General features: G+C 45.8%; 1 protein-coding gene across 1 annotated transcript in view; it reads left to right on the top strand.

Annotated features, from left to right (window-relative positions):
• The first annotated feature begins 2,484 nt into the window (after positions 1 to 2,484).
• Positions 2,485 to 26,383, top strand: part of LOC142574627 (uncharacterized) — a 77,819-nt gene continuing 53,920 nt past the window's right edge. The window contains exon 1 of the mRNA XM_075683669.1: positions 2,485 to 4,144. Coding sequence (XP_075539784.1) covers positions 2,606 to 4,144 — 1,539 coding nt within the window. The 5' untranslated portion in view covers positions 2,485 to 2,605. The remainder of the gene's footprint in view (positions 4,145 to 26,383) is intronic.

Genomic DNA, 26,383 nt, shown 5'->3' with positions numbered 1-26,383 from the left:
ATGTTGCGACGAACCCACGGCCTCCTAGAAGGAACCCTCAAGCCAACATAGAGCTAAACTGTCAATCCGGATGCGCCCCTACCCTCGATAGGTCGCCAGCAGCGGTTGCTGACACTCACAACGTTGGTGATATGTTTGCTCAGCTCCTCGCTGGCCAGAACCGAATTGCGCCAGATATTGCTAATCTTAAAACTTCCGTTGACTCCCGTTTCAAGGCATTTGAAAGCCGTCTAGCTTCACTTGAATCTTCATTCTCGGCCTCTGGCTCTGTGTCTGATGACGTGCAAAATAAAATTCTGGCATTAACAGCCACAGTGAACAGGCTTGTCACGCAGAATGATGAATTGGAAGCATGTCTTAGTCAAAACAACTTCAAGGCTGTTTCTTCACTTCTCGAGGACTTAGACAATCGCATGACCGCAGCGGTTAACGCCCCTGTGCACCAAACTACAGGCAGAGGTGACTTCGCTTTCGACAACTGTGACACGGCTACTTTCGAAGAATGATGAACTAGAAAACAGGTCCAGTCGCAACAATATAATTCTACATGGTCTTGATGAACTGGCTGACGAAAACCGCGAAACATTATTAGCTAATGTTTCACGGCTATTTCCTGAGACATTAATGATGAAATGTCCGTCCATTGAACGGTGTCTCAGGATTCGTCGGCCACGGGAAGGCCACCGGCGCCCCGTAATAATGAAGATCTTGAGTTTCCAGGAAAAGCTTCAGATCTTCAAAAATGCCACTAAACTCGTAAATTCCGATCTGCGCTTCACCGATGACCTGTCTTCAAATGGGAGATCTGTTCGCAAAAAGCTTTGGGAGGCCTCTGGTTCATTTCGCGACAAAGGTTTCGTTGTAAAAATGCGCTATGATCATGTCTTTATTAACAAGATTCGCTATCACTAGGATCACTTGTCTAACTCAATGGTGAAATCTTCCAGTAATTCCTCTCGCTCCTCATCTGTGCCTTTAGTTAGCAATGGTGCCGATGCCAGCAGCCATACGGCATCACCGTCATCGCACCTTTGACCAGCTCCCAAATCGCTTGATTGCCTTCGTTTACTCAATCTTAATGCACAAAGTATCACCAATAAATTTCCTGACTTCTCATCTCTTATTCACTCGTACTGTCCTCACGTTGTTGCTATCACGGAAACGTGGCTACACAATGGGATTTTTGACTTGGAATTCACTCCACCGGTCTATATCGCAATTCGGACGGACAGACAGAACAGTAAGGGGGGCGGCGTCGCCCTTTTGCTTCGGTCTCATCTGAGGTTTTCCGTTCTTCCAGCTCCTCTAGATACGGAGTCGGCCTGGTGCAAACTTCACTTGGAAAAAACGCATTTTGTAATCGGCGCTTTCTATCGCCCCCCGGGAACAACGGTGGACTCGCTTCAAGCAATCGAAACGTTCATGCACATGCACAACCTAGGTCCTTCCAACTTTATTTGTCTGGGCGATTTCAATGCACCGGGCATTCATTGGCCCTCTCTATCGACATGCGGTCATGATGGCTCTTTCGATAAAAAACTTTTAAATTTTAGCCTGAATTTGGGGCTAACTCAGATCGTTTGCGAGCCTGCCAGACAGAATGCTCTTTTGGACTTGGTCTTTCTTAGCTCAAAGCTCACCGCAAATGATTACACTTGTGAAGTGGTAGAAGGCATTTCTGATCATAAGGCTGTTATTGTTTCCCTTCCGTGCATTGTTCCTAAACCATCCTTCGTTCTTACATTTCGCGATTTCAATCACGCTGACGACACCTCTATTTTAGATACATTGGCTAATGCCTTCGACACCTTTGAAACACTCAGCATATCAAGTGACGTGAATGTTCTCGTGACATATTTTGAAAATATTGTCGTGTCATGTATCGAACACTTCATTCCCATCAAAACAAAAAAGAAGAATACTAAAATCCCTTGGATGAACAGAGATATACTACATCTTTCACGTCGTGTTCGCAGGCTTAGACGCTTGAAGGACTCCCATAACCCCGTACACACTGCTAGGTTAGCTAAGGCGAAGGAGGATCTTTGTACAAAAACCAAATCAGCCAAAGATCTTTTTATAGCGTGCAGCTACCGCTTCTGTTGAAAAGTAACACGCGTAAATTCTGGGGATCCATTCTTCCTCGTGACAGCTCTTGTACATCCTTATGTGTGATGAACGAAATGACTAGTGATTCACTATTAATCTCTAACGCCTTCGACGCATACTTTAAGTCCGTTTTTACTTGCGATAATCATATTGTTCCTCCTTTTCCAAACATTCATCCGGCTTGCGGAGGACGACGACGAAGAAGAAGCGCTCGTCCCTAGTCAGAGATCGGCTCCGTGATTGCTAGCCAATTACGCAGTGCTAATTACCTCGTACCAAAGTTTTGCTTGCACCAATGTGTCCGTGAAGGCGAGCGGCATCGACCGATACCAGCTGACCCCAGAGGTGCTTTGCCATATTTCGTGAATGCTTCTACTGCCGCCGTGCGGAGGATTGCTAGGCTTAGGCGTGTTCCGCGGACACTCGGCCCAACAACACCGTCGCACCGACAGCGGCCTGCCGTACACCTCGGCGGCTGCCACTCGTCAGCTCCGAGATGGAGGCGCCCTCTGAAACAACAATGATCGTGGACAATCACATGTGCGTTCAAGTTCAGGGAACAGAGATATCACCCGAGGCATACCACAGCGACGCCGGATGGACGCTCGCGGGGGAACGCATGTCGAGGCTGCGCCAGCGGACCCCCGCCAGCGGCAAGCCCGACGCACCCGGCGGGTGTCAAACAAGCACGAGGTCAAAATTCTACAAGAACGTCAGAGCCTCGGCCATCAAGGCAGCACGCATGCCAGCCATGCCACTAGAAGAAACCAAGATAGTTGTCAGACCCAGAGGGGGACTGGACATCGTCAAGACCGGCACCACCACCGTCGCTGCGGCCATACTCGCTGCGGCCAAGATCACGAGCGAGGAAAGCGCCGCGGACACCATCTGCCCCAACACACAACAGAACATCATGGTCGTAAGTACACCGAACGAAGACAACGCGGCAAGGTACGCTAAAATCCAGGAAATATCCATTCAAGGCAAACCCTACGAGGTCAGCGCATATCGCACGGCACCTCACGACACCGTGAAGGGCGTCATCAGAGGCATCCCCATCGACGCGAGCGCCGAAGAGCTAGATAGAAAGATCGTCAACGAGAGGAACCCGCTAGCAGTGGCCTCAAAAAGGATTGGAAGTACGACCACTGCGATTGTGGTGTTCCAGGGGCCCAAGGTACCGAACTTTGTCCGATACGGAGTCACCCTGATTCCGTGCCGCCTCTACAAGAAACAGATCGACGTCTGCCAGCAGTGCGGCCGAGTGGGACACCGCAAGGACGTTTGCCCGACCCCCACAATCAAGACGTGCCTGGCCTGCGGACTCGCGAACCCTACAGAAGACCATCGCTGTACCCCAAAATGTCAGTGCGGAGGCGAACACCCGACCGGAGACCGAACGTGCAAAGCGAAATACAAGATCCCCTACGTAGTGCGCAAGCGACAATGGGAGCGCCGACAGGCCGAACGCCAGCTACTGTCGGAGAGCGATTTCCCGCCACTGGACAAGCCGCCAGCTGCGCGAAAGTCAAGGACCCCATCGGAAAACCGCGCGCCCAAATCCAGAGACAGCAGTTGTTGCAAGAGAAGCCTCAGCAGGAAAACGTCACCGTCACGTGAGCGAGTGAGCTGGGTCGACGCAGCGAAAGGAAACAACATAAGGAACGTGCAGAAAATCACCGAAACCACGAAGAAAGAAGATATGAATAAGGTCCGGGAGGCAAATGAGCTCCTAAGACACGAAAACGCGGCGTTGCGAGCGACCATCAACAACCTCACGAAAGAGATCGCCGAGATTCGTCAGTTGCTGCTATGCAACAACGAGCCTCTACAGAGACCCACGCCAAGCACAAGCAAGACCGAGGAAACGACAACGAACATCCAGGAGACAGCCATAGAGGAACCGGCACCGAAGAAGCGAGCCATCGAGGCCACGCACACGCAAACAGAAAACGATCGCATCGACAGCCTCGAAGCGAAATTCGGAGCGACATTCAGCAAACTCGAACAGCTAATCACGACAAACATCGCAGCAGTGACAGCACTGAAACAAACAATGGAGACCTACCGAGCCGATAACACGAACAGATTCGCCTACATCGAAAGGACCCTACAGCCGATGGTAGGCCACCCGACGTTTGCGCCCCTCTTCGCGCATCATCCACCCAACCAGGGAGCCCCGTACACGGCAACGCAATCATGGCCGCCAACGCAACACCAGCAGCAGCAGGTGTAACCGCGTGGCAGTGGAACTGTCGCGGCTTCGGAAGGAAGAAGGCAGTCATCCAACAGCACATCGTACATGCCGCGCACAAGCCAGACGTTATACTACTACAAGAGACACTAACCGACGCACCGTCCCTCCCCGGCTACAGAGTGCACAAGGGACCGCCCGACGGCAGAGGCCTGTGCACCCTGGTCAGGAAGGGACTCACGTTCGTCGAACATCAGCTGCAAAGCAATCTCAAGATCGAGCACACACTGACCGAAATCATCCCTGGCAAGAAGAGAAAAGGAAGCATATTTCTGCTCAACGTCTACAGCAAGCCATCTCAGAGAAAACAGAGATTCAAGACATTACTGCACAGAGCCAGCACCGCAGCGGGCCGTAACACCCTGATCGCGTGCGGAGACTTCAACGCGATGAACCCTGCCTGGGGCTACAACAAGTACACAGCAAAGGGCCGCGACCTGTACCAAGACGCCACGGAACTCGACTTTACCCTCATCACGGACCCGACACATCCGACGAGAATCGGTAACTCCGTGTCCCGGGACACCACTCCAGACCTCACGTTCGTCAAGAACGACATCCGGGGCGCGATCACATGGAGAAACACGGGGATCGACCTAGGCAGCGACCACACCATCGTGGAAATCGGCATACCGGAACACAACGACACCAGCGTCAAAACACACAGATGGATAGACTGGGATGCCTTTCGAGACGCCAGAAGCCAGAAGAGCGACGGTGACGACGAGATCGAAGACATCGACTCGTGGACGGCCGAAATCACCAAGAGCGTACGCGACGCGACCAAAGAGATTGAAACGGGCGCGGAGATCGACAAAGTAGACAGCCGGCTTGCGCATCTCATCGAGGCCAAACAGTCGATACTAAATCGCTGGAGGAAACAACGGCTTAACCGCAGACTGAGAAAGAAGGTGGCGGAGCTGAACCGAGCGATCGAGGATCACTGCCGCGCTCTCTGCATGCAACAGTGGAACGAGATCTGCAACGCGGCAGACGGGCAGATGCATAGCGGGAAGACGTGGAACCTACTGCGGCACCTGCTCGACGAAACGAAGACCAAGTCGCACCAAAGGGACAGACTCGCCAAGCTCATACATCGGGCGGTCTCAGCACACGGCGTCGACGAAGTCACCAGGCGCATTAACGACAAATACCTGCCGACTACACCTACCGAACAACACGCGCCGTACAGCGGCCTGCCTAACGCGAACCTCGATCGTGACATCGACGTCGAGGAGGTACGCGCGGCCCTGCACGACCTCAACAGCCGGTCGGCAGCCGGCCCGGACCTCGTCACGAACAAGGCGCTCAAGAACCTCGATGACGGCTCGATTGAAAAGCTCGCACAATACTACAACAAGTGCTGGAGAGCGGGAGCGCTGCCAAAGCTGTGGAAGACAGCCAAGACCATCCTGATCCCCAAGCCGGGGAAGCCGCCGGACACGGATAACCTCCGGCCCATCTCGCTCACGTCCTGCGTGGGCAAGGTGCTGAAGCACGTCCTGCTCAACAGGTGGCAAGACTACCTGGAACGAGAAGGGCTGTACCCGGCCACTTTGATCGGCTTCAGACAGCATCTCAGCACGCAGGACGCGATGCTGCAGCTCAAACACCAAATCATCGATGATGGCGGCAGCGCCCGCGACAACAAAGCCATCCTAGGGCTCGACCTGCAGAGCGCCTTCGATAAGGTGAAACACTCGGCGATTCTGTCCCAAGTCTCCAAGCTCAACATGGGGGAAAGATCCTACAACTACATCAAGGACTTCCTCACGGACAGGACTGTCGAGCTACGAGCAGGCGACCTACAGACGCAAGAGAAGAAGCTCGGGAGCACCGGAACACCACAGGGATCGGTCATTTCGCCAATGCTGTTCAACCTGGTAATGATCGGAGGGGCCGAAAAGCTCGGGTGCATCGAAGACGTCAGGCACACCATCTACGCGGACGATATCACGATATGGGTGACCGGTGGCAGCGACGCCCACATCGAGGGCGCGCTGCAAGCCGCCGTCGACGCAATAGAAGACCAGCTGGAAGGCACCGGACTGAGATGTTCGCCGAGCAAATCGGAGCTTCTCATACTCCCACCTACCAAATACAGCAGAGGCAAGACTAGACAACGCGAAAACGAAAAAATCAGAATCGTGACCAAATCCGGCAACGTAATCCCCGAGGTCGGCAAAATTAGGATCCTAGGCATGGTCATCGAAAAGCACGGAAGGAACGGCGAAACCATCACCCGTCTCAAGGCAAAAACAGCCAACGCGATTCGACTCCTCAAACGAGTCACTTCCAGAAAGGCTGGCATGAGAGAGGAGAGCCTAATTAGGCTCGTCCAATCTTTCGTCATCGGCCACGTCGCGTACGTTGCAGCCTACCACAGATGGCTGCAACACGAACGAAACAAAATCAACGTGCTCATCAGAAGAGCGTAGAAGACAGCGCTGGGCCTGTTCGAGTCCACAAGCACGGCCCGCTTGTTACAACTCGGGCTACACAATACGCTCGACGAAATAGCCGAAGCGCAACGGACCTCTCAACTGGAGCGGCTGTCCATGACCAAAACCGGGAGGAAGATACTGGACGATCTGGAAATAAGACGCTCGAACGAGGTGGAGATGAAGCTCCCCGTCCCCGAAGAGGTCCGACGCCAGACCAGAATCGACCCCATACCGAGGAACATGAATCCCGAGTTCAACAAGGGAAGAAGAGCGGCGAGGGCCAAGGCTCTCATCGACCAGCATGCCAACGACGAACACGCGCGGTACGTGGACGCGGCCGAATACCAACGGAACGCCTTCGCAGCGGTCGTGATAGAGGCGTCAACCGGCGCCACGAGGACGGCAGCGAGCGTGAGAAGCACCGAAGCGGAGCAAGCGGAGGAGGTAGCCATCGCCCTGGCCATCGCCGACGCAGACTGCCACACGGTGCTGAGTGACTCAAGACAGGCGGTGCGAAACTTCGCCAAAGGGCAAATCTGCAGGGAGGCTGAGCGCGTACTGCGAGCGGTAAAACTAGACGAACGAAAAGTACGTCTCAAGTGGTTCCCGGCGCACGCGGGCGACGCGTCGGAACGCAATGAGAACCATAACGAGACGGCACACGCCGCGGCGCGAGCGCTAACCAACCGCGCCCCGGCGACAGACCGTCCGACATGGTTCGGAACCAAGGACCGCATGACGGATTACAATGAAATCACGAAGGCCTACCGCTTGGCTCGCAGGACTCTTCCACCCCCGCACCCGAGACTGAGTCGAGCGGAGGCGGTAGTACTGAGACAGCTCCAGACCGGATCGCTGCCGAGCCCGAAACTGTTAAATCGCATGTACCCCGAGACATATCCGACAGATATGTGCAGAGTCTGCCGGAGGGGGACCGCAGACTACACGCACATCTTGTGCGACTGCATTAAATATCCAGAAGACGCTAACTCAAGAGCACTCCCACCGCGGCTCGAGGCAGCCGCGAAGAGCTACGACCGAGACGATCAGCTCTGGGCCGTCCAGCAGGTCCTCGAGGCGCTCGAAAGGCACGGATCCAGCGAGCCGGCAACGGCGAGCGGAGACCCGCGCCGAGTAACGGCACCTTCGAGGATGACGTAGGCCCTCGTCGGGGCGCGCGAGCGCCCAACTGCAGGCATAATTAAAGTTTCTCCAATCCAATCCAACAATCCGGCTTGCCCCATTAATGATGTCTTAGTTAGCGCAGAAGGTGTCTTAAACCTCATACTAAATCTTGATACAAAGAAAAGTGAAGGGCCTGTGGAATCCCGAATTTGTTTCTCGTTCGGTATGCCTTATGGACTTCACGATACCTTACTCTTATCTTCAATAAATCACTAACTTCCGGCATAGTACCTTCATCATGGAAGATGGCTAAGGTGCTTCCGTTACATAAGTCAGGTAGTAAGCAGCATCTTTCTAACTACCGGCCAATATCTTTAACACCATATTCATGCAAAATACTAGAGCATATAATATACAAACACATTATGGAATTCCTTGAATCAAATGACATTCTCTCTAATGTACAACATGGATTCAGACGCGGTTTTAGCACCATAACACAACTTGTCGAGTTCACGCGTGACATAGCTTCTAACCTGGATAAGGGATTTCAAATTGACGCTATATTCATAGATTTTTCCAAAGCTTTCGATACCGTACTTCACTCAAAACTACTGTCCAAACTAAATGCCATTCTTAAGAACCCTCAATTAGTGAACTGGATAGAAAGTTTTTTGTCTCACCGCACTCAATTCGTAAGCTTTAACTCCATCAATTCTTCGGTGGTGGATGTGTCATCGGGCGTCCCTCAAGGCTCGGTCCTCGGACCTCTACTTTTCTGACTATATATTAGTGATTTGCCACACGAGATATCATCTAAAATTCGAATGTATGCAGATGACTGCGTATTGTATGACATCATTTCATCTCCCTCTGAGCATGTTCGCCTTAGTGAATCATTCGTCAGATTTTCTAAATGGTGTGAAACATGGCAAATGAATATTAACTTCCGTAAGACTGTCGTTACGTCCTTCTCTAATAAACCTAACCCGTTCCTTTTCAGCTACAGATTTAATGATAATTTAATTCAACATGTTTCTGAATATAAATATCTTGGTCTCATGTTCACCACTAACCTGTCCTGGTCAAAGCACATTCATTCCATTACGACTAAAGCTCTACAAAAACTCGGTTATTTACGTCGTATCCTGTCTAATTCTCCGCGCGACACTAAATTACTGTTATATAAAACTATTGTTCGCCCTATACTTGAGTATGGTAGTATCGTTTGGGATCCCTACAAGCAGTACGAAATAGACAGAGTTGAGGCCATACAAAGGAAAGCCATTAGATTTGTCTACCGACGTTATGACCACCAGTTCTCACCATCGTCAGTCATGTCTTCACTCAACCTGACATCTCTCGCCGAACAGCGACACTTTCATTCTTAAAAATTTTTTCATGGCATTATTCACTCATCTTGTCGCCTCTCCAGTAATGAATATATCACCTTTGCAAAAATCTCTTCTAGTAGGAGACATCACGCGCTTAACATTACACCATTTCTTGCACGCACTAATACTTTAAGTATAGCTTTTTCCCTAGAACAATTGAAGCCTGGAATTCGCTACCAGGAACCAACCGTTCTCTCCCAATTCATTAAATGAATTCTTGTCTGTACTCCCTCAACAGTGCGCCTAAACTTTCTTTGTTGCCTATTGTATTTCTTTCAGTATTGTATTATCCACTCCTGCTATAGCTCCAGCAGGGCCTGCAGTATGTGTAAATAAATAAATAAAATAAATAAATATAAAACTGGCGATGTTCAAGTGGGAAACGCTGCAATATCCTTTATACAGCTCATATCTGTCACCTTGCGACTTCCACATTTTGGGGCAACCAAAGAAACCGCTCAAGGGGACCAGATTCGTCTCGGACTATGACGTGAAAGTCAGTTGCAGACGTTTTGAAGCAGCAACCCAAGGAGCTTTATGAGACGGGAATTACGCGACTCGTTAGTCAATGGGACAAATGTCTAAATGCTCATGGAGGCTACGTTTAAATAAAGTACCCCGTTTGTCATATATTCGCATTGGCTCACTTTCACTTGACTCGCCCTCGTATATTCTGCAGAACGCCTGCTTTTTATACGTGCTCTCTGCTGCGACTATAATTTCCGTGCAATTACTCACGATACACGACCGGTGACAGCTGCTCCTGCGTAATACATTGGAGCAAATGACAGCGTCATTGAGATTTTTCACTGGCCGTTGCATATGTACAAGAATGTAAACAAGGATCTTGAATGACAAAGTTTCATAAATATATTTGTCCTCAACTTGTTCATTTCATGCTCTTTACATTTTTCACATCAGCGGCATGCACTGCTTTGCTGGTTTCGAAGTGATGTATTCCTAAAGGTGGTGTGATATTTTCTTTACTTATTAAATAGACAAGAAACATGGAAACATTGATATCAGTTATTTTGGACACAATTTTTGGCACATACGGGTACATTCTTTTATGAAGAATGATATATTTCACTTGTTTTTACGGTGTGTAGCGTTCGAGAATTCGTTTGCAGCATCTTTGGCAATGGCAATGCAATTATTATTCATGCGCTTGATCCGTCGACAAATTGTTTAAGAGAAAGCTTTAGCTTGGGCCCGACTCTGACGCGGCCTATTTAGATACATGTAAAATGCAGCAACACTTTTCTGAGATAACCCCTGAATCGCTTCTAATCAAATTTGTTGCATTTGAGAGAGTAAGTTACTCTAGTGTCTGTTGGAAGCGGAATTTCGATTTAGGGCCGGAACTTCGTTTAAAATATTTTGAAAAATTCGAAACTTCGAAAAACATAGAAGGACGAAGTTTACAAATTAATAGCTCCGCATCAAGAATAGATATCATGGTTTTGTAAACGGCATTCATTACACCATTCAAAGCGGACAAATTCGATATGTCTATTTGTATCTTACGTGAATTGGTCATGTTATGTACAAGGGTTCTGCAAGAGCCGTATTTCCATAATAAATTTTTTTAGACTCATGTGTAACATATCAGTCTTGTCCGCTGTAGATGTACTATTATGTGCAATGTACAGAATTGTGATATCAATTTTCATTGCTGATTTTGAGTCGTAAACTTCATTGTCTCGTTTTCTGAAAATTTTATATTTTTGCCACTTTTCAATAAAATATTGACGACCTGAATCGAAAATTCGAAATAAAAGCACTAGAATTTAAGTTTTTCTTTTAGATGCAACAAACTTCATCAATTTGGTGCAGTGGTTGCCGAGAAAAACGTATTCTCCTTCTACATGTATTTAGATAGGAGCATCCGACCTAATGTTTCCTCTTATGAGGAGGCCGAGCTGCAATTAAGCCCCCCCCCCCCGGACGAAATTTTTGGCCACTGCAAGCTGCATATAATAAAAGTAAACACAATTTTATACGCACCTTTCTTTGATGTATAGGAGTCAATTCATGCCACTTGACAAAAGCTTGCCTTCACATAGATTCCGTAGATAGCATCGCTTCACATAGATCTGAGTAGCTTTTTGCGTTTATCTTATAATACATTTGTTGTACACAATGCAGCAATACAGCCATAAATACTAAGCGAGTGTTTCCTTGTTGGTACTCGCAATCAAGCTCTGTGGTAAAATGAACCTAATTTCATGATTCAGTTACGGGGTGCGATGAACTATTTTCTCACCATACGCTCGATCAATTAAGCAAAGCATTCTCCTTAGCAACCAACTGACCCAACTTACTGGAAGATTGTATTAACGCGACTGTGATGATTGTTTGCGACTCTATCAGTTACTTTTGATCCTTTGTAACTTCTGATATGGTATAACGCAATGATTATTTTTATTGAGTGTATTCCTTTCTTTTCACCCACCGTTAGCAGGTGGTCGACCATGGTTAATAATTGCGTAACTGGGCTTACCTTGGAGGGCTGAAAAATTATGCAAACTAAGCAGATTTTATTACAATCATTCCGTAATAGAAATATCCCTTCAACATTTCACACTTATATGACTTTTATTTTACCTGTAGTGCAAAAGTTTCTCAAACTTTTTTCTGAACACTTTACTCTCGCCTTTGCGTTCGTTTTATTCCCTGTCAGCAACAAAAAGCAAGAAAACATTAGCTGTTCCAGGGGATTGACAGCTTATCTGTAATAGCAAAGGGAGTAATAGCATGGATAACGTGTACGGGTTACAGAAAAACCGAAGAGGTTTAAAATATCGAAAGGGGTTGTAGGTTACGCGGAATGCGCGTTCATGCAAAAATGGTAATCTATTATCGATAAGTAATATTACGAGAGATATTGTGGCATATGATGCTACTCTGCTAATCAATGAAATATTTAATAAAAAATGCATTCTCACGCCCAGAGTCTGTTCGTTGGGTTGTCTTACTGATCGTTTATATTTCCTAATGTTTCATGGTTCATGCTTTAGCTCGAAAATTCACACAACCATAGTTTTAACACGAGCCCTGCGAGAAACACTGCTGCAGAAAACATTTAACATTCCTGCAAGAAAAAAAGCTGGACGCAAGAGTTAAGCCGTAGGTTAATAGATATCACCCTTCACCATTGCGGAAGCCTCGTCCTAGCTGTAAATTAGGCTTATTTCTCCTCGTTCAGCATTTTTGTAGCATTTTACAAAGTTTACAATTATTTCTGTCTAAAATGGAAGACAACATATATCGACTTCGCCTCGGTAATACGCCTCGCTGATTGATCACCATGCCGGGCTACAACGGTTCCGCTATCAAGTTTTGCATTGCAGGTGCACTTTTTGCAGTGCGCGGCGAAATTCCCTTCGTCCCCGCTTTTATTTTTTTGTTTTTGACATTATTGCAGCGTTCCTTTAAGCGGTCATTTAGACAACGACCGCTTTGCCAGGTATATATATCCGTCCAAAGAAGAGCACAATTCTATAGACAACGCCTGTTTGACACTCGGCGAAATTTACTTTATGCTTCACAGTGCAACCGGACGGCTTGATCGAAGACAGTTCTGTTAAATTGCACTACCTGGACGACTTCAAGGGCGCAGAAAAAAACCAGCATAACACTCAGAATTTGGGCTACTTTCATCAACATTAAGAAGGTTCAGTTTATTTTGCGAGAAAAGAGCCATTTGCTTCTTCATTTCTCTTTCTTAAACACAATAACTCTGAGGTGGCAATCTAGCTTATGAGTTTTCGCGCCATAGCTTACGCCCAAGACACTGTTCTTACAATCGCTTATGCTTTTGGCAAGATTCGACAGGTTTAACTTGCTGCAAAGTCCTTTCGCGTGACGTTTATTCAATTTCCCCAAGGAAACACGTTCATCAATGTCAAAAACGGATAACAAAGCTTCGCGCGCTTTTTCCTCATGCAGCCTCGCGGGCAGAAGAGCGAAGTCTCCTCTTTTGTCTGAAGTTAGACGACACAAATTGTTCGCTTTCAAACAAGACGCTATTCGAGGGATGGGTTGACAAACGGAGCAGCTCAGCTCGCACTGGGTCACAGCGTCTACATCACTGCTTACGCTGCTTTCTGTTTCGCTTGAAATCATCGTTTTGAAATTATCGATTCAAAAATTTATCGCACCATTGAAAGTAGTTGCGGCCCAGTTTTCTTTAGCTGGATGGCGTACTGGAGTTCTAAGCGTATTGTACTTGCGAAATCATCGGACACTTGAGGATTTCCGAGCGAGAATACTTCGCTGTGCTGGGCACTTTTCTTCTTCGGAACCTGAGCACGTAGTTGTGGCAGTGTTGTTTGCCGTAATCACTCGGTAGTTTAATTCGCTAACCGGTGGTTCTCATACGTGCTACGTTTCATACTGGGCGAGGCTTTCACGAACATATAATAATAATAACTATCACGAATTAAAGAACGCGTTCTTAAATGTTCCATAGAAAACACCCTGTCCGCACAAGAACGCGTGCTTAAATTAGCTATTATTTTCGTTATTAAGTGTTCGTGCAAGCCGCCCCTGATTCGTCGAGATGATTCCGCTCTTTATGTGCACCCTTTGCAATGTTTGGAATACACCTGTACTCCAAAACTCGATCGATGCACCATTATAGCCCGTAATTGTAATCTAAGAAACACAGCCTTTAGCAATGCTTATCGCATTGTTTTATTTATTCTATCTATTCTATCTTAGGTCTATCTATCTACTTATCTATTATGCATGGCCACACATGTGCAGGTCATAAATACCAGGTTTCTCCAGTTGAATGCCATCTGTGCGGTTTAATCGAGCTCAGATTGGTCTACCTTGACTGGTCAAAGAAGGCACCACTGTAGGTTAAATGAGGCGTACAACTCGGGCGGTGGCGGTAGAGTATCCGCCTCGCGTGCAAGAGGACCGTGATTCGAATCCCGGTGCCGCGCAATTTTCCACCGAAAATAAAGTCGGATGTTGAGAAAATTGCATAAACAGGCCTGGAGTGCGGCCTGATCCCGGTGACCAGAACCGGTAACGCACTCTCTCACCAGAGCAGGATTGGCCACCCTGGTGCAGTACTTACCCACAACCTTCCATATGAATAAAACAATCAAACCCCGGCCCTCAGTCCCCAGCAGCCGCGAAGCAACTGACCACGGCGGCGGTCAGACCTGTGACACAGCAGAGGGTGCTAAGAATCCCTGGCTCCGGACAGGGCGCCATTGGAATCTGAACCTGGCAACGTTTAACGTTAGAACGCTATCTAGTGAGGCGAGTTTAGCAGTGTTATTGGAGGAATTAGAGGGTAGTAAATGGGATATAATAGGGCTCAGTGAGGTTAGGAGGACAAAAGAAGCATATACAGTGCTAAAAAGCGGGCATATACTGTGTTACAGTGGCTTAGCGGAGAGACGAGAACTAGGAGTCGGATTCCTGATTAATAAGGAAATAGCTGGTAACATACAGAAATTCTATAGCATTAACGAGAGGGTGGCAGGTCTTGTTCTGAAACTTAATAAGAGGTACAAATTCAAGATAGTACAGATAAGTCTACGCCCCTACATCCAGCCATGATGACCAGGAAGTCGAAAGCTTTTATGAAGACGTGGAATCAGCGATGGGTAAAGTCAAAACAAAATACGCAAATGCTGATGGGCGACTTCAATGCCAAGGTAGGCAAGAAGCAGGCTGGAGACAAGTCAGTGGGAGAATACGGCATATGCTCTAGGAATAGCAGGGTAGAGTCATTAGTAGAAATTGAAGAACAGAATAATATGCGGATAATGAATACCTTCTTCCGCAAGCGGGTTAGACGAAAGCTGACGTGGAGGAGCCCAAATGGCGAGAGTATAAATGAAATAGACTTCATACTCTGCGCTAACCCTGGCACCATACAAGATGTGGACGTGCTCGGCAAGGTGCACTGCAGGGACCATAGGATGGTAAGAACTCGAATAAGCCTAGACTTGAGGAGGGAAAAGAAGAAGCTGGTACATAAGAAGCCAATCAATGAGTTAGCGGTAAGAAGGAAACTAGAGGAATTCCGGATCAAGCTACAGAACAGGTATTCGGATTTAACTCAGGAAGAGGTCCTTAGTGTTGAAGCAATGAACGACAATCCTATGGACATCATAAAGGAGTGTGCAATAGAAGTCGGTGGTAACTCCGTTAGACAGGATACCAGTAAGCTATCGCAGGAGACGAAAGTTAATCAACAAGCGTAATATAGCTGACATAAGAAACTATAATATCGATGGAATTGAACATGCTCTCAGGAACGGAGGAAGCCTAAAAGCAGTGAAGAAGAAACTAGGAATAGGCAAGAATCAGATGTATGCGTTAAGAGACAAAGCCGCCAATATCGTTACTGATATATAAGATAGTTCAAGTGACTGAGGATTTCGTTAGAGAATTATACAGCACCAGTAGCACCCGCGACGATAATGAGAGAGAGAATAGTCTAGAGGAATTTGAAATCCCACAACTAACGCCGGAAGAAGTAAAGAACGCCTTGGGAGCTATGCAAAGGGGGAAGGCAGCTGGGGAGGATCAGGTAACAGCAGATTTGTGGATGGATGGTGGGAACATTGTTCTAGAAAGACTGGCCACCCTGTATACGCAATGCCTCATGATCTCGAGCGAACCGGAATCTTGGAAGAACACTAACGTAATCCTAATCCATAAGAAAGGGGACGCCAAAGACTAGAAAAATTATAGACCGATCAGCTTACTGTCCGTTGCCTACAAAGTATTTACTAATGTCATCGCAAATAGAATCAGGAATACCTTAGACTTCTGTCAACCGAAGGACCAGGCAGGATTCCGTAAAGGCTGCTAAACAATAGACCATATTCACACTATCAATCAGGTGATAGAGAAATGTGCGGAATATAACCAATCCTTATATATAGCTTTCATTGATTACGAAAAAGCGTGCGATTCAGTCCAAACCTCAGCAGTCATGGAGGCATTACGAAATCAGGGTGTAGATGAGCCATATTTAAATATACTGAAAGATATCAATAGCGGCTTCACAGCCACCGTAGTCCTCCATAAAGAAAGCAACAAAATCACAATAAAGAAAGGCGTCAGACAGGGAGATACGATCTCTCCAATGCTATTCACAGCGTGTTTACAGGAGGTATTCAGAGACCTGGAGTGGGAAGAATTGGGGATAAAAGTTGATGGAGAATACCTTAGCAACTTCCGATTCGCTGATGATATTGCCTTGCTTAGTAACTCAGGAAACCAATTGCAATGCATGCTCACTGACCTAGAGAGGCAAAGCGGAAAGGTGGGTCTGAAAATTAATCTGCAGAAAACTAATGTAATGTTTAACAGTCTCAGAAGAGAACAGCAGTTTACGATAGGTAGCGAGGCACTGGAAGTGGTAAGGGAATACATCTACTTAGGGCAGGTAGTGACCATGGATCCGGATCATAAGACTGAAATAACCAGAAGAATAAGAATGGGCTGGGGTGCGTTCGGCAGGCATTCTCAAATCATGAACAGCAGGTTGCCACTATCCCTCAAGAGAAAAGTGTATAACAGCTGTGTCTTACCTGTACTCACGTATGGGGCAGAAACCTGGAGGCTTACGAAAATGGCTCTATTGAAATTGAGGACGACGCAACAAGCTACGGAAAGAAGAATGATGGGTGTAACGTCCAGGGATAAGAAAAGAGTCGATTGGGTGATGCAACAAACGCGGGTAAATGACATCTTAGCTGAAATTAAGAAAAAGGAATGGGGGGCATGGGCAGGACATGTAATGAGGAGGGAAGATAACCGATGGTCATTAAGGGTTACGGAGTGGATTCCAAGGGAAGGAAAGCGTAGCAGGGGGCGGCAGAAAGTTAGATGGGCGGATGAGATTAGGAAGTTTGCAGGGACAACATGGCCACAATTAGTACATGACCGGAGTAGTTGGAGAAGCATGGGAGGGGCCTTTGCCCTGCAGTGAGCGTAACCAGGCTGATGATGCTGATGATTGCATCGTTATAATTCTTAATAAATAGGTACCCTTAAGATAGGGACGTTTCGATTGAGGCTGACAATGGTCCGCTTCCTGTTCTTTAACCATCTGCAAGAAGGATAATTTGGCTCGTAATAAACTGCGCTATGCAGTAGCAAGAGAATGCTGCTCAAAACAATACGCAAGAAAACGATTGTTCGCTATTTATACCTCGTGCAAACCCTATAATACCTCTTAAATTCCAACGGTAACAAAATCTTTGGATGCGTAACAAGCCTAGCTTCAGATAGTGCAAGTATACAGGAGCCTCCGTGCAAAATTTTACGTCATGAAAGGCTCATAAAATGTATTTTTTGACACCGAAACTGAAAAAAAATAACACCGTCATTACAGCTTGCCCGAAGTGCTGCATCACATAACGTACGGCTCCTCGGCATGAACTTCCGAGAGTAGACGCCGACCTCAGCTGTCCGTGCCACGCTGAACGATGTCGGAGGGGTCGTCGTGGGATTTACGTGATATCCGCATAGCACCAGGTGTACGCGCCGCCTGCTTAGGTGCTATTCGAAAGTCGCTAATAAGGAAATGAGACAATTAGCAGCCCTCCAGCTTCGTCAAGAATGCGTCAGCAAGATAGGGTACTCTTAACGTCCTCCCATTTCTTCGTGGAACCAGGCGGAGTTTTACTCTGTCGTTGACAATATTTTTGTTCCCTCTAGCTTTCTCTGTGTATCTGTCTGATCCGTCTGTGTGTGTTGATGTCTGGTAATACCAAGACGGTACTTTAATTCTGTGCTCCCATATATCCCTTATTTTGTCGCGACCTTTCTTTATAATAACGAGTAACTGTGAGGGCTTCCAAAAAATTGGGAAGACTAGGGTGGATCAGCTTTCATACCATCAGCATCGCCTCGCTACATCAATTCGAGTAAGCATAAGTTGTCCTTGGAGTCAGTGATTGTTGGCTTCTTATAATATGGCTATACATATATATAAAGATATATAAATCTCCACCCAATTTCACGTTTGCTAAACATCTTCACTCGTTTTAGATCCTGCCACGGAAGGATACGAGGCTTACCTGCCAGAGTAGGGCCGCGCATAAAATCAAGGAAAGTTACAACCGAGGAGATTTCAAGCGCAATGAGTTGCCCCCGTCGTTTCAGCAAGTAGTAATCTGCTTAAGAGGAGCCACGACTCACTCGGCAAGCGACTTGACGACGGCTTCAGTCAGCAGCGCAGCACACTGCGGTACTTTTTTGCCAGTCATTAAACACAGGATTCTACAGAAATTGTACGACACTAGGAAGGCTTGTGACCAGTGCAGACGGGAGTCCCCCTAGCCGGGAACAGTAAACGAGCGATTGCGCGCTCGTACTCATTTTCGCGCAGGAACGTACAAAGCCGGAGAAGATCCTGCTTCCCTCTCATTTTAACGCCCGCTTTTTGCCCTACGTATAATTACTAGCTGCTTCCGCGCGCGCGTAGGTGCGGGCCATGGCAACGCCTACCAGCCGAATGTGTTCACTTGTTGCACGAGACAAGGCTAAAAATATCACAAGTGTAATTCCACGCACAGTTTGAACTGTGTCCTTATGGCGGAGGTGGGGTTTAAAGCAAGGAGTCCGCTGCAGTTTGTGTGATATGAATGAGAAAACGAGAAGAAAGGGGGTTAACCGAGGGGCCAGATTTTTATTAGTCACATCGTAAGAAGCCAACAAACACTGACACGAAGGACAGCGTAGAGAAAATTACTTGTGCTCAATAAAGGAAATAAAGTACGATAAATCATGGAAATGAAAGTCGATGAAAAAACAACTTGCCGCACGTGGGGAACGATCCCACAACCTTAGCATCAATGAGAAAGGAAAGACACAGAAGCTCGGACACTAACTTTTTGTGTATAGCTCGATTCATAAACAGTGAAATAAGACCTACAACGTTCGATTTTTCGGAGCAAGCCTGCGTGCTTAAGGATTGCTTGACACCGTCCATTATTGCGTATGCGAACAGCCCATAAGTACGAGACTGTCAGTGATGTAATTAGGAATTTGAGCTCCGTTGTTTCAAGGTAGGGAGGAACGCAGATCGAATATACATGCGTCGTAGCGAGGTTTGTGGAATGCATGCTTACTCATTGCCGCGGGAAGCCAAGCCCATCCGCTTGCGTAGCCTTGAAGAGACACAGTCATTGTAGTATAGATTCTGCTCCACGTGTTAACTCCCTTATAGTAGTGGGATACTGACCAAGATCACACTCGAAACTGTCCGGTGAAACCACTGTAGTAAATTTATTGGTTCCGTGTTTATTGCGATTCGATCGATTAAAACGAAATATATGTGCTAAATCGGATATGAAGTGTTTTTAACAAGTGGACAAAACATTTTAAGGGTACGAAATGCAATCTTAGGCATGTACATTCCTTTATCCAGCTACTCTGCGCTGGAAGAAGGAGGAGAGAGAAAGAGAAAAGGCACGATGGGTGATGATGACGGCAGAAGGAAGATGTAAAACATGAAACAAGCAAGTCTACTCAAAGCCTACAGTCCGCACACACACCTTTATAAAAGCGAGGTAGGCCGTCGATAGCTTGAAATCTAGAAAGAGCGAGAGAAGCAAAAGATTAAAGGTAGGGAGATTAAAAAGGAGACCTATTCCCGGACGATCGCTTTCGGTGATATCATTTTCATCGTGCCCTTAGTGGCTTGTTGAGCAAAACCGGATGAGCAGATGGCTGGTTGAGCACTGCGCCACGAGAAGACGACAGTATCGCCGAAAGTGATCTTCCGAGATTACGCCACCAGATTAAGTAAACAATCGGCTACTCGTCCCAGGGGGATGGGGTAAGGGCAGCAAAGATGAGAAAATAGAAGCATGAATGCCCCCAAGAAGTATAGAGAGAGAAAGAGAGAGAGAGAGAGAGAGAGAGAGAGAGAAAGAAAGGCTAATGAAGGACAGCGAGGTTAACCAGAGAATATTTCTGGTTGACTACCCTGTACCATGGGAGGGTGAATGGGTTGCGATGAATGAGAGACAAAGAATAAGAAAAAAGAACGCTCTCTCAATACAAAAACTTTTTCTATGGGCGCGATCACACAGTCTGCGGAAGCGTTACACTGCAGTGTTACACTGTATCAATGTACTACTAATACATTCTACGGCGCACAGGGCACAGTAACAACATAAATAAATTATGGGGTTTTACGTGTGAAAAGCGCGATCTGATTATGGTGCAAGCAGTAGTGAGGGACTCCGGAGCAGTTCTGACGAACCGGGGTTCTTTAAGGTGCACCTAAATCTAAGTACACGGGCGTTGTTTTCCATTTATCCCCCATCAAAATGCGGCCACCGTGGCCGGGATTTCATCCCGTGACCTCGTGCTTAGCAGCGCGATACGATAGCCACTAAACAACCACGGCCGGTGCACAGTCACAACTTTTCACAACCTGTCGCACTGTCCGGTGCCTTTTAAATAACGCAGCAGCGCCTACATAGCGGCTCGCACTGATGTTCGCGTAGACCAGTTTCCAAGAATGTTATTTTAGTTATGTGACTTAGTCTTGCAGTTCCTCGTGTGAATTTGTGTGGATTGTGAGTCAATGAGAAGGTTTATTTTCAGGCTTCTACTATGTCATTAATGTTTGCACGCCAAGAATAAATACTTCTGCTCTATACCTTACCATTGTTGCGCAAAATCAGTAGAATGATATTGCCGGAGCATAGGAGCTGCTAAGACTGAAAAATTTTAAAATTAATTAAATATCTGGTTGTAGAGGGAGCTCACTGGAACGAAGCCGCCGAAGCCATGGTTGTGGTTATTACTTGGTGCAAAAAGTGTGAGTTTCTGCGTGAGAATATATGTCTGTATGCCGAAAATAAGACATTCACTTCTTTGGTTGCACAAACATCTATTGTTTTTGGACATAGCGAAGGTAAACATACCTAAATCAAGAGCTTATTATTAAAATGATATCAAGGACTCGTGCTACGTTTCTTAGCACGAACTATTAGGCTCCCATTTTAAATTACAATCTGAAGTTTTATATCAAGGCGCAGATTGTTTGATCTGTATTTGTTCAGTAACGATAAACGTGCTGCTTGTACTATACTTTCCGCATGCCGCTTCTGCACGCGGTGTAATTCATATAAAATCCCATATGAAGTGCCCTTAGTGGCGAATGCAATGGGAGTTTCGTGGTTTGAAATATTTTTTTACTTCGCAAGAAACTTTGCCGCGAGGAAATTACCGACATTGCAGTAAGCCTTCGTGGCAGTCTAAGCGTTTTTACGCACTTAAATAAGCTGCGTGGAAGAGCAGTCGCCCGCCCAGGTGTGCCCTTCGTGCACATGAAGTGCTACTATAGTACCGTTGAGGATTGCGTGCCATAATCCACTCTGCGTGGGGCGCCTGCTCTTGATCTTCACAAGAGGAAACGGCTGAATTTCTCCCGAACACCTGGCGTTGGTAAAAGCCCAAACGCAACCCTCGCCCCCTCTTTTTTGTTCTTTCTTTCACCATCGACCATTGCGTTTGAGCCCATAAATGCTGCTATGACGCTAGGTTGTTCCCCACAAGGCTAAAGGCAAAATGGCGGGCGTTAAGATGTGCACGCATAGGCACCACACGTAGTTGCTCTGACCCGCGTACGGTGCCCAGTGGCAGAAAAGATGGAAACACACTTGTGGAGCAATCTGAGTTCTTGACGAAAGTCAACGTACTTGGAAACCATGTTCATCATTCAGTCAATACAACTACCTCTTTGAAAAGATAGTTAGCTCGAAGAGCACTCGCCTATTTCGTGTATCGGCTCTTGTTGCTTGTTACCGGTCGCCGTTTAAACAACGAGAACATTAAGTAGCAAGGACCCTCGCATACAAACGAAATTACGGCAAACATGGGCTATGAACAACTCCGCAAAAGAGAGATGGCTTTCAAGGGTTACAAGGGCAGTAACGCTAACTTGCCCAACTTGATAGGCTACAAAGGCATATCAAGTTCCGGGTGCCGCGCTCTTCTCTAGTCGTGAAGGGCAACCATGAGAGCCGCGTTGTGCGTATTCTGAGGACGAAATGTTTCAGCGTCTTCTATAGGTTCTTTTTTTTTAATTCTGTGTGCTATAATGGGAAGCACTATGGGGTAGTCTTAAAGTGCGTTCAAATTGCACTTCTTGCTGCGTGGTTTCTGAAACAAAGATTCGCAACACCGCGAGATAAAATATAAAGGCTTGAGCTTCGTCACATTGTCCAATTTGTTGTAATTGCTCACAGGTTCATAAAATGCAGGCAATTGTCAGCGCCCATGTTACCAGTGCCTATAAACATAGCTGGGTCATGCTGAGTGGGAATACAGCAGTAATTGGAACAACTAACGAGGCGAATAGCTCGTCGCCGAGGTCTGGCATGACGGTGCCGGTAGCAGCAGGAAGAATGCGGAGTGGTAGTCCCAGGCCGAGGTGTCCATATCCCTCTCCTCTACGAAATGGAACAGGTTTTATTGACCATGAGTCACAAGCCTCGTAAATTGAGATCCAGTTCCTATACGGTGAAATTTGCTTATTATCAGGAGACAACCAACCGATGCCTATGCTGCTTGCAGAGCATTCGCCCTTCATATTTTAGCACGTATAAATGCCGAGCTTTAGATACATGTGCATAATATGTTCGGGTTGGTGAGCAGTGATCGACGCTCTATTATTTATTTAAGTTATCCCGCATTCATGGTAAATCCACTTTTGATGCCGCCGCAGCTGTTGAAAGCATTGCAGAGCAAAGCGTAGCGTCCTGTTTTTCATCCAAACAACCCTTGTGTGCATAGGCTACAGGTACGCATGTAGGAAGCATCATAATAGTGAAATTGGGCATGGTACGTGAAAGTACTATGCCAAGGAAGGTACCAAGAAAGTTAGCAAAGAAGGGCGTATTGGTTTCTGCAAATGGCATTATTAAAATCAATGAAGCTGAGGGATAGCTTACGGACACATGAAACCTTCTTCTGTGGTCATAAAATAGCTATTTTTTGCCCATTTTTCTTCTTTCAATTCCCCCAGCTCCCATCCCAAGTGGAGGATAATCTAAAGCACGCCTCTCAGATTGCACAGGTCCCTTCGAACAAATATTCATACGAGCCCCTCAGAAATCATTCTTAATCCCACAAATTAGGAAATCAACCTTTCTAAGCATGGAGGTTCCGTAAATTGTGATCCAAAAGATGGCCCAAGGGACTGCATTCTTTTTTGTCCGTACATTGTGGGTCATTCAATAGCGTGATTTCATAATATAATCAAGGGCCACTCAATTGTAGGAACCACGCTAACTGTGCCTAAGGGGCACGGATCACGCCTGGGCCGGGTGCCCAATTTTCATTTTTAATGTGGGATGCTTCTGTACTTTCTTTGCTCAGAAAAATTCTTGCAGCGAGCTTCTGACTCTCACGTATGTTGAGCAGCCGTACTGCAGGCTACACAAGCATAAGGAAAAACTTGCCAGCATGAGGTGAAAACAAATAAATGTTAGGGGGAGGAATATTGCCCACAAGGCTTTTTGTTATGGCCGAGTAGGGGCCATAGAACTCGTTTGCGTCTATGAAATCCACGTTGCGGCTTCTGCGGGGTTCGGCGATGAACATTCAGTATTGCACCTGCCCTGTAGATAGAATATGCTTCAACCTGTCATGCCTGCAGCAGTACTACGCACAATCCTGCCTTCGCGTCTCCGGTTGGTCCGCGGCCCGGTCCATCGTCTAGATTCGGCTTATTTGGTCGACATCAGACCACGGAAGCGCGTTCACGCCAATTTTAATCGTAGGTTTTCTGGGAGATTTCTGCAAGTCAGTTCAGGGAACGCCCAGATATGGTGTCCGCGAAGTTATAATATATATATTGTCATATTTTGACACGCAAACAATTACGTGTCACACTAGATCGTTTCGAGGGATGCGAACTCCGGTCGACATTACGGGCACGTAACATAATAATTCGGATCTCAACAGCAAGATAAAGACAGAAAGAAACCTATAGCGGTCAAACGAGGGAAGTCTCACGCTGTGACGAAACAAGTGATGTTTAATAATTCTTCGTATTAGAGCGGAAAGTATATCGTTTCTAATAGTCAATGCTGATATAATTTGTGCAGCGACATTCCCCGAAACATAATATATTTGTTAGCTACAGCCCAAATCAACTAGGCAAGTTATATGATGATAAACTATTGGAAACAATTTTTAGCCCATGCACGTTGCAAATTTTTTTTCACGTCACTTGATATGTTAGGCACCCACAGTAGTACAAAATGCACGTGATACCACGAGATATGGAAAGTACTGCGATTTCAAAAGAACTACAAGGTGCAGTACTCAACACGTATATCCTCACAATATATCTTAGAAATATTAACACAACATTAGTATATATAAAATGAAATTACGCAACTACTTTCCTTATACTTAATGGCAATTAATTATGTGGTATTCAGTCTGGTGTACCACTTTTATTCTGTTAAAACCGTCATAATCTAATGTTCGCGTTCACTTATAAAAATATGTTAAAGGCCATTTACCCTGTTAGGATGCATCCTATTTAATAACATAATATAATATATAAAAACTATTCATATATATATATGTGTGTGTGTATATATATATATATATATATATATATATATATATATATATATATATATATATATATATATATATATATATAATGACGAAGAAGAGTACGACGTACGTTCAATATAAGCACAGTATATTTGACTGACCATTCGGCTGGTGGACCAGCCTTTGTCAAGGTCCTTTAAATATACCGTGCGTATTGAACGTACATCGTACTCTTCTTCATTGTACTACCGGGGCCAGCGTGATTTCCTCAGCCATTGGGACCTCCTTTTCATGGTTAACATAAACGTTCATTCAGCAAGCAACAAAAGCTCAATTGGGACAGTTCCAGTAATAATAAATAATGACATACAAAAGTAATTATTAGACAATATAACGGCAGTAAGCAATATTTCGAAACTAGATAAAACGAAAGTAAAAGAGGAAGAAAGAGCAAAAAATTAAAGATAAAGAAATTAATTACTTGGAGTACATAACAATGGCAGGTCTAAAACCAAGATCGGATTATACAATGCATAGTGTCACCTACATATCACATGACAGAAAATTTTTCAGTTCATCATAAAATCGATGGGGTATCAGGTGTTTTATTATAAATGGTAATGTATTCCATGATGATATGGCTGCAAAGTGAATTGTCGGTTTCCGATAATTAGTGTGTACTTTGGGCAGAATGAAGTTATGCCGCGCGAAACGAGTTGAGTTAGTGTTAGAGATGATACAGGAATTAGCGATAATGATATTTTGTCATTTATTATTTTGAAAAGAAGAGTGGCAAGGTTGTACTTGACAAGGGCTGCAACGTCTAGAATGTTATTTGTTTGTAGTAACTGTTTAACAGTGGCGGTGTGTGGATTCGACGTGATTATTCTAAGTGCCTGGTTTTGGATGGTTTGTATCGGTTTTAGGTGAGTAGTGTACGTGTTACCCCAGGAGGTTATGCAGTAGTTAATGTGAGAGTGTACAAACGCGAAATAGAGTGAGAGAAACACAGGTCGTGAAAAAAATGTTGCTCCCTGATGAGAATGCGTATTCCATGTGATAACTTCTTTTTAATATGCGTTATATGGCGAATAAATTTTAGGTTACAGTCAATAATAACACCTAAGTACGTGCATTCTTCACTTGCTTGTAATAAATGGCCACCAATGGAAATGGGCGGAATGTATAGTGATGATTTATTCTGGGATGAGAATAAAATAAATTTAGTTTTATTAGGATTAATGATAAGTCTATTCATTTTTCACCATTCTAACAAGTTATAAAGATACTATTAAGCTTGGTTATCACCGTTGACAGACATTCGCCAGAATTAGTAATTGTTGTATCATCGGCATATAGTATACATTTAGAAGATGTGAGGCAGTTAGGTAGATCATTAATATAAAGTAAAAAGAGTAACGGGCCCAATATAAATCCTTGTGGTACACCTAAATTAGTCATTTTAGGTTTAGACTGAG

Source organism: Dermacentor variabilis, chromosome 3 (genome assembly GCF_050947875.1).
Source record: "Dermacentor variabilis isolate Ectoservices chromosome 3, ASM5094787v1, whole genome shotgun sequence".
NCBI classification, from domain to species: domain Eukaryota; kingdom Metazoa; phylum Arthropoda; class Arachnida; order Ixodida; family Ixodidae; genus Dermacentor; species Dermacentor variabilis.
This window is presented reverse-complemented; position numbering and strand designations above follow the sequence as displayed.